General features: G+C 42.4%; 2 protein-coding genes across 2 annotated transcripts; one reads left to right on the plus strand and one right to left on the minus strand.

Annotated features, from left to right (window-relative positions):
* Window positions 1-83: 83 nt before the first annotated feature.
* Window positions 84-4,220, plus strand: GTF3A (general transcription factor IIIA; the record flags this gene model as incomplete). The annotated part of the gene is made up of 8 exons (XM_009083460.1): window positions 84-184; window positions 679-775; window positions 943-1,031; window positions 1,954-2,027; window positions 2,956-3,039; window positions 3,420-3,649; window positions 3,740-3,799; window positions 4,065-4,220. Coding segments are annotated over 8 exons (891 nt in total), but the record flags the coding sequence as incomplete, so codon positions are not given.
* A 66-nt stretch (window positions 4,221-4,286) lies between these two features.
* MTIF3 (mitochondrial translational initiation factor 3) lies at window positions 4,287-7,301 on the minus strand. Its single transcript, XM_009083448.1, has 3 exons — window positions 6,839-7,301; window positions 5,487-5,632; window positions 4,287-4,561 (listed from the first exon to the last, which is right to left on the minus strand). Exons 1-3 carry the CDS (start codon window positions 7,299-7,301, stop codon window positions 4,349-4,351), a joined length of 822 nt encoding a protein of 273 aa, XP_009081696.1. The 3' UTR covers window positions 4,287-4,348.
* Window positions 7,302-9,363: the final 2,062 nt, after the last annotated feature.

The raw sequence follows: 9,363 nt of genomic DNA on the forward strand, positions 1-9,363 counted from the left end.
CGCCGCGGTCCGAGGCCGCCGGGGTGTCCTGGGGACGAGCCCCGCGGGCTGGGATCGCTCCCTGGCACGGCCCTCTCTTGCAGAGGCCTTACGTCTGCGACTACGAGGGCTGCGGCAAAGCTTTCACCAGAGACTTCCACCGCGCCCGGCACCTGCTCACGCACACCGGGGAAAAGCCGTTCGAGTAAGGGCCAAGGGTTTACTTTTTGAGCTGGAGTTACAGCTGAGGGTGGCACAGAGCGTACATGCCGAGCTTTGGCATCCTGAGCGCTGCCCTGACACTGCACACAGGGCGGGACGTGGTGACCTCCTTAGCCTAAACCCTCCTGTCTGGCAGTGATCCACCGTACATGCTTAAAGCAATGGGCAGATCTCTCCCCAGAGTACATAATTAGAAGGAAGGGAGGTTATTTCCTATCACTAAGGCCTTAATAGCTGCGTGCCATGGATTAGGAGCTAGGAATTCCTTTGTGTTTTATTAAAAAGTATCTTCTCGTAACATTGTAACTTGATTGTAACTTAGCCTCTGGCTTTTCATGTCTTTAAAACAAACTTTTGTATTTGGGTTGGGAGTTTCAGTTATTCTTCATGTGTTCCTGTTGTCCTGTTATTCCTGATCTGCCTAGGGAACAAATCCCTGCTTGACAGCAGTAATAAAAGACCCTAGTTCATTTACAGGTGCACAGCTGATGGATGCAGGGAGAAATTTGGGACAAAATCAAACTTAAAGAAGCATGTTGAGCGCAAGCATCAAAATCAGCAAAAGCAATATGTGGTGAGTACATTACCTTTGTAAGGTAAAGTGGAGGCTAAACAAGCTCCTTTTTGTATATCTAAAGAAATGCTTCAGTTATGTGGTACTTGTATGAGTTCAAATACTGTGACTAGTGTTTCAGCAAAGACATGTGAACTGTCATTATATGGCCTTAATTTTGTCAACAGTGCGACTTTGAAGGCTGTAACAAGTCTTTCAGGAAGCATCAACAACTTAAAGTTCATCAGTGTCACCACACCAATGAACCTCCCTTCAAGTAGGTGGATAATTTTAATAATGAACTTTTAACAATTCCATTTAAACACTGTAGATGAAAAGAGGTTCCTTTTCTCAGCCTTTTAATTGATGTGGCATTAAAAGAAAGTGGAATCAATTTGTAGTCATTGATCATAGTCTTTTGATATGCAAAAAAAATATGCAAGCATATTTTTCATACTAGGCTGTTGCTCAGTAGTCTGTTTTGAGCAACAGTCTTGGTGCTCTGTAACTTCAGTATTCCAGCAATTCCAGCATTCTTATGGTTTGCTAGTTCATAAGAAAAATAAAGACCCTCCCAGTTTTTAGTTTACACAGTCTGAAATACAAGCATAAGAGCTTGCACAGTAATGAAAAATGTAGCTACCTGTGTTTCCCAGAAAAAGCAGTGACCTGGCTAACACTGGAGTAGTATCTTTAAATAAAGGTCAGAGGCTTGGACACCAATCTGTGAAGCGACTCCAGTTAAGTGACACATCAGTACAATGCGACGAAAGCAAAAGTTTAGTCTTGTATTTCTTACAGGTAGATCATACTTAACATGAGTGTTCATTCCACTTACATGAAGTGTCACCCAGCCATAAAAATAGTCAATGCTTTGCTGGATCTGTACAAGCCACTTAAACGTTCCACTTTCTTTTATGTTTGAAGAGCCTACTGTGTAGGGATGATATAAGGATTGACTCTTTGGCTGAAGTTTAACGAGCTGTATATGTGGAAATCAAACTATAGTTTTAACTCTTGAAGGCATTAGAGACCTCTATTGGAAAAATATTATGGAATTTACTGTTACAAGGTGGGGGGACACAGAGATCTCCAAGCAAGGGGAAACTTGGATTTTTTGTTCACTTTAATTGTACTTGACTTAACAAAAGATAGGCAGATGCAGTGAAAGAAATTAAACCACTGTATTTTATGCCTAGATGTAATACTGAAGGATGTGGAAAGTGCTTTTCTACTCCAAGTCGACTAAAGCGGCATGAGAAGATACATGAAGGTAAAACAGTTCTTCTTGCTTCAGTTGTATTAGCAAAGGAAAAAGGACTTGTTGCAGTACAAAGAGCATGCACAGATGTATGACAGATATGAAAGTATTCTGGGCCTGGAGATCCAGATAGATGAAACAAGAACACTTGTTTTGAATAGTCAGATGGGATACAACAAGGCATTGCAGTGTTCCATTACAGTGTATTTGTGGCGGGCTGAGCACACCTCAGGATTCCTTCAGTCATTACTTCTCCTGAGGTGCTTCGTTGTTAATAATCTGTCTTCTGGAGATGAACTCATGGTTAGTAGGCACTAGCCTAGACGTCCAGAGCTTAGCATCAGTTGCCAGTTCTGCCAAAAATTTTGTATGGAGCCTTGGCAAAACCATGTGCATTTTTAGTGATTAATGAGCCCGTGTGAAAAGTTTTTAAGTGAAATCATCGTGACATGGCCACGTATGTTTGAGCTAGTCTTGCGACCTGTCTAGTCTTTCAGTACTGTTGACAGCTAACCAGGTGTCCAGAGATAGAAAAGGCAACCAAACAAAAACCAACAAACCCAACAGACTGAAGAGTATCCAGAAAGCTGCAATTTGTACTATGTTCTTTTCCTAGGACAAGCAGTTGTCAAACAATAATGAACCTTTCCAGTGCTGGGATTTAAATAAGGTTGACTTTCTGTGATTCCTGTCTGCTTGATAGAATGATATCAATCTATCTATTCCAGAGTCTTCAGACTCTGGAATATTACTGTATGGTCAATTCCTTTTTACTAATTTGTGTTTCTTGTCCCTTGTCCCATATCTGTGTAGTATGGGAAGAGAGAAGGAATTATTGGCCTTTAATTTTCAAACACTAAAAGTGGAGTTTCCCCTTGTAAAACTGGAACTGGTTTTTGCTAGAGCCTTAGTGATTGTAAACATCTGTCCTGTCCAATAGGTTACCCATGCAAGAAAGAAGACTGCTCATATACTGCAAAAACTTGGACAGACCTTCTGAAACATAATAAAGTCAGTCACACAGGTAAACTCAAAATGCTTTAGTAAACTGAACTTTTGATACAGCTGCTAATTTTGAGAGAAGTCCTTGCTGAACTCATTTCATCAACATGTCCCTGTGTCCAAACTTGTCTACCAACACTTGAGTGGTAAAATGGTTGTTGCTCTGGCTAGACCTTAAACTGATGAAAATGCTACTCAGTATACTGACTTCGCCTTGTGATCCAGTGAACAAGAAATTGTTTAATTGGATCTGGGTAATTCATACTTTATTTTTCTCCACCAGTCTGAGTTCCTTGCTTTTCATGTGGATTTTAGCACTGTTCTAGAAGACTCGTAGGGTTTGATTCTGAGCTTCTGTACGAAACTGTTAATTTATATTCTGCCTTTCTCTCTCGCACTCAGAGCCAATAGTTTGCAGTGAGTGTTACAAGACTTTTAAACGGAAAGATTACCTCAAGCAGCATCAAAAAACACATGCTGCAGAGAGGGAAGTCCACCGATGCCCGAGGGAAGGTTGTGGAAGAACTTACACAACTTTATTTAACCTTCAAAGCCATATCCTCTCTTTTCACGAGGAGAAGAAACCATTTTCTTGTGATTATCCAGGCTGTGGAAGAGTGTTTGCAATGAAGGTATGTGTTTCCTAAAACTGTTCATAGCTGAATCACATAATCTGAAATTATATACCTAACTCTTTTTTTCCCCGTTCTTTGTAACTGTAGCAGAGCCTAGCAAGGCATGCAGTTGTACACGATCCTGAAAAGACAAAGCTGAAGTTGAAAGTAAGTTACACGCTCAGAAAAGTCTTCTCAACCATACAGTGTCACTTGAAAGGAGGGTGAACATTATGTGTTTTAGAATGTGACTTCAAGCAGGAAAACAGGTCAGCTATCTAGTTAACCGGTGAGGTTCTTAATTTCTGAAGGTCCTTTAGCTAATGCAGTCCCGGCCTATACACTTGATTTCTTCTTTCCTCACCACATTAGTAGTCTTTGTTCCATAGATACGGTAAGTTACTAATTCTGGATTTATTTCTGGCAGGCAAAGCGTTCTCGTCCTAAGAGGAGCTTAGCCTCCCATCTGAGCGGCTACATTCCCCCTAAAACACAGCCAGGAAAGGGTGCGGCAGTGATGGAAAGCAAGACCACGAATATGCTCATGGAAAATGAAATACCAGCTGTTGAAATTCTGACTCTGCAGTAAAGGTTAACTGAGACAACGTTCTTCATGGAGTGACCAGTGCAAAGCTCAACAATGAAAGACTTTGTCAAGTTAATACTTTGATTTTATTTTTTTCAATAAATTAATATTGTTTACACCTTTTCATAAAATCACTGATGCAAGTCATTTGACTTCAGATCTTCATTTTCATCTTTCTTCACTGGACTGTTCTTCTGGTTTTCCAGCTTCTGGTGTGCTTTCAACTCTTTGTCAGACATGTGTCTCAAAATGCACGTACTCACTCCTTCTCTAGTAACTTTTGGCTTGGAAAGGTAAGTGGCTTTCTCAGACACAGTCTCCAAAATCTGATCAAAAAGTGTGAACTAAAAAGGAGGAGAAAAATAGAACTAAATGCACAAGCACAAGCAGAGAAATATTTCAGGCTCTTCTGTAATGACAGGATCTCCTGTTCATGGTTTAGCTGTTAGCTGAAACAAGCTACTTGCTAGTCCTGGTTTGAGCAGTTCAGCTTGTCCTTTCCTAACTGCTCTTTACTCGTAAGCAGGTTCAGGAGAGTCACTGGAGAGGGATTAAGCGATTTCCTAACAGTTAGGCTGAACTCCTGACCCATCTTGTTTTGCTCTTTAAGGGTGTCTGTGAAAGTGGTCTGCATCTCATTCTTCCCCACCCTCCTCTTCCACTAGGTTTGGGCACATTTTTATTATTATGGGGATTTCCTCTTAAGGGGCAGCATTGTTCCATGGTTAGCAGAATGTGGTAGTATTGAACTGAGCAATACCGTGTACTCAGTGTAACAAAATGAACTATTAAGCCCATAATTAAGCCTTGAAATTTAAGGACAATATAAATCTGGTCTGTGTCATGAGATGTTCTGCTCCCTCCCATAATCAGTTCCTCCTGTTGCCCTTTCCCTTTGAATTTAAGTTCCTATAAAAAGTTTTATTCCTTTTGGATGAAGTGATACCACAATATTCCCCATCATTTTAGTAGAGACAATCACCCCTGAAACCTAATTCACTACAGACATGACAAGGAGAAAAAAAAAGTCTTACATGGAATCTTTATTTGTGGAAATGACAAGTCTCAATGCCCTGCTGTTACACTAGTGAGTAAGTTGCTACCAGTCCCCTGGAAAGTGAACATCTTGGAACATCTGCACTACAACATATCTTCAGGTATTTTAGCAGTACATGAGATAATAACTGTGGCAGTGCTGAATAGGGAATGTCAACACAACTACAGCTATTTAATGACATTGATTGGTCCAGCTTTCAGGAGTCCACTTACCATGTCTGTATCACTACCTTTTGCTTGCCGGATGGTAATTTTAACATGGTGTTTCTTTTCAATCCACTGTGCTATCTGTTTAGTCTTGATCTCTAAGTCGTTCTTGGCGATAGCTGAAGAAAAGGATAACTCCTTCTGAACCACCCCTGTTTAAAACAAAACTGTGTTGGCATAACGTTTGACAAACCTGTATTAGTTGCTCTGTTTCAACAGCTTATGGTGCCTTGTCTGCTTGACTCTCTTCCCACATGCTTCTTTCTCAGAGCATCCTGGTCTCATTGTCTCAGCTCTCTCACCTTAGAAAGGGTTACTTGATATTCTAACACTCACTGACATTACTGGGAAAGTGCATGTTTAAGGCACACAGGGAAATCTCTTCAGGGTCAGAAGGCTTAAAGTATTTTTAATTACAGTCTTGTTCATACCATCCACAATGTAGGTCTAACAAACAGGTCAGCACTGGATCTGGAATTAAAGACTTAGCCTGCACATAGCATAGCTGAATGTAAAAGCTTTGACATTAGATAGCTCTGGTGAAGTGCAATCAGCTCAAAGTATGATAATGCCTTGTAATGTATTTAAACAATTTGTGGTCTCTTCCTCCTCAAAGTTTCTCTAAAGTCATTACCATTTGAGTAATCTTCCCATGGCTTCTTGAACAGAGCAACTCACTACCATGATACTGCTCTCCTCTAAAATCAGAGCTCTACCCAAAGCACAGATATCTTCGTTAGTCTGAGGATATGAAGAGAGGATACAAGCTCACATGCCTTTTCTAAAACCTCTTTGCCAAACTCAGTTTGTTAAACTGCTGGAGCAGGCTGTCTTAAATTTACAAAAAAAACCCCAAAACTGAAAAGTGTGTTCAATATTGGAAAAGGCTGTTTTCTTTACTCTGGACTAGAAAGGGCTCCAGGCTTTGTCTTCCTGAGAGCAAGTGAGGAAGAGAGTGTTTCATGACTACTGGTGACAAGTATATTATGTCATTATATTGGTGTATCTGGCACTCAGTTTGTAAAACTGCCTGTCACTATGCCTTAGCAAAAGAACAGAACACAGAAATTCAGTGAGTCTCATGGAACCAGAGTCTAGTTATAGTAACTTAAATAAAAATATTTTTTTAAAAGCCAGCAGATGCCAAAATAGTAAATCCTGTGAAGGCAATAGGTTTCTCTGTAGAAGACTAGACTAATCCAAAATTTTATTTTCACCACTGCAAATCCTTAATAGCATGGACTGCAGGGACATTGCTTTGGATTTACACAAATGCAAGAGGATTTAATCTGCTGAAACCACTTTTAATGCAGCATTTTTCAAAGTGCTCAGTGTTGTAGTGTCTACAATGTACATACCTGGCTTTGGACTTGCTTTTTTCTTCTCTGCACGTTTAAGCTGTTCTTCATGAATCTGCTGCCCAGTCATTAGTCTGTATACTGGAGGTTCTACATTCTCACGAAGGAGAACTAGTTTCAGATTATGTTCGTCCATAAGTTTAAGAGCTTCTGCTCGGTGCATGTTTCCCAAGCTCTCTCCATCCTGGTTGATTACATGCACAATGCGATAGGGAATTCTTCGCCCAACACTTCCAAATGCCGCTGTCGTTTTTGGTTCCTTGTGAGATTTTTCAGCTGTACAAAACGGTTGAGTAAGTCCAAACACAGCTGACTTTCTAGGGTCAGGTACCAGTATCGAGAATGGAGAAAAGAACCGCTTTTGTGGTGTCTGTGGCAGAAGAGTACCAAAGAACCTTTTTGCATATCTGCTCTCATTTCTGGTTGCTTGACATAAATGTCTGATTGTGCACAAGGCAGTCATTCTGAGGAAGAAATAAAAACAGGTTACCTCATCTGTCAGATCTTCTAGTTGCATTAGAATTTTCTAACAACTGCAAATGAGCAAACTGTGAGTATTATCTGCAGGTTTAGTCTTCTATGTTTAAAGGGGAGCAAGTACAGGAAGAGCCAAAGATGATACAGGAAACCAAACACATACCATTACCAGAGGAGGTGGCAAGTGTGACCTCTTTTGTCCAGGAAGGAACGTGATTCCACTCTATAAATACATACATGCATACGCATATATAGATGACATTGTGTAAACATGTATCCATGTGCAAGCGTACACATGGAAAAAGTGCAAACCTTCAGCAAGAATAAGGAACTATTGATACTTCTGAGCAGTGTTGGCCCAGGAACAAGTAAAATGACCTGCCTGCAAATAAACTTAGTCTGAAACTGGGTACAGTTTGGAGCCAGTAATGGACTTCGTATCTAGGCAGTAGGGGCGAAGTCCACATAAACTGCTTGAAGATGGTGCTGGATCAGTTCATGAACAGGGAAGTGTGATACAGCCGTGTGCTACAGCAGGATCCCAAACTTAAGCTAGCCACAAGGCACAGAAGAGAAATAACAGAATATCCACAGCAGAGTCTAACAACAGCTGGTAAGAGCTACTGTCCCTTCCTGCCCTGGGCTTTACTTCTGCCAAGTCCAGACCAGAGCCATGACCCCTGGGAAAACAGCCTTTTTTTTCAGCTGTGACTAGAGCCCTACAACTAAATACCCACTGTCAACCCACAAGTACCTTTGTGCAACATCAGGGCAGCCACACAAAAGCCAAGATGTCCTTATTTTTAAAATGGTTTTGTAAACCAGCTCTGGGTCACGCACTGCAGACTTAGACTGTAATCTGGGCATCACTGCTGCATTATAAAATGATATATTTATCATCCATTCAGAGGGGTCTGGCTTGCCTTCTACAGCTACTGACTTCTAAAACTAAGCAGTGGTATCACAGCAATGGAGTAGCAGTTTACTTTTAAAGAAATGTTACTCTTGCTCTGTTCAATACATGATTTTGCCCTTTTTATGGAAGGATTTTTCTTCAAGCAACATGCCAGGTATGTGTATTTTGCTTTGTGCATTTTGGACAGTTACACAGCCCATGCATTGGCAAGGAAGGCTGATTTCCCTGGGGGGGGTGTTCTAATGAACAGGCAGCTCCAGGTGTACTGAGAACTGCAGGACCAGCAGTGGTTCCCATGCCAGCAGGATGTGTTTGGCCACAGGTGCACACAGCATGCTATGGTTTGCATCCTGTGGGAGCTGCTGCTATGTGTGTCCCTCATGTAAACAAGATGCTATTTTCACAGAATCACACACTATTTGGAGTTGGAAGGGATCCTTGAGGATCATTGAGTCCAGCTCTTGGCTCTGCTCAGGGCATCCCTGATAATCACACCATGTGCCTGAGAGCACTGTCCAAATGCCTCTGTGACTCTCTCAGGCTTGGTGCTGTGGCCACTGCCCTGGGGAGCTGTTCCACTGCTCAGCCACCCTCTGGGGGAAGAGCCTTTTTCTAGTATCTAACCTAAACCTACCCTGACACAACTTCAGGCCATTCCTTTGGGTCCTGTCACTGGTCACCAGAGAGAAGACATCAGTGCCTGACCATGCACTTCCTTTCATGAGGAAGTTGTATACAGTGATGAGGTCTCCCCTCAGCCTCTTCTCCAGGCTGAACAGACCAAGTGACCTCAGCAGCTCCTCCTATGGCTTCCCCTCAAGGACCTTCACCATCTTCATTGTCTCGTTTGGAGACACTCTAAGGACTTAATACCTTTCTAACATTGTGGTGCCCTAAACTGCACACAATACTCAAGGTGAGGCTGCACCAGCACAGAGCAGAGCAGGACAACTACCTCCCTCGGCCGGCTGGCAATGCCGTGCCTGCTGCGCCCCAGGGCACACACGGCGGAAGGTGCACACCGCCGGCTCAGCGGGACAGCGAGCGTGGATTGGTGCGGGGCGCAGGACTGTGTGTGCTGTGTGCCCTGCCCCGGCCCCTGTGCCCGGCCCGGGCCGTGTGCCGGGCGAGG

Source organism: Acanthisitta chloris, unplaced genomic scaffold (assembly GCF_000695815.1).
Source record: "Acanthisitta chloris isolate BGI_N310 unplaced genomic scaffold, ASM69581v1 scaffold16220, whole genome shotgun sequence".
In the NCBI taxonomy this organism is placed as follows: Eukaryota; Metazoa; Chordata; class Aves; order Passeriformes; family Acanthisittidae; genus Acanthisitta; species Acanthisitta chloris.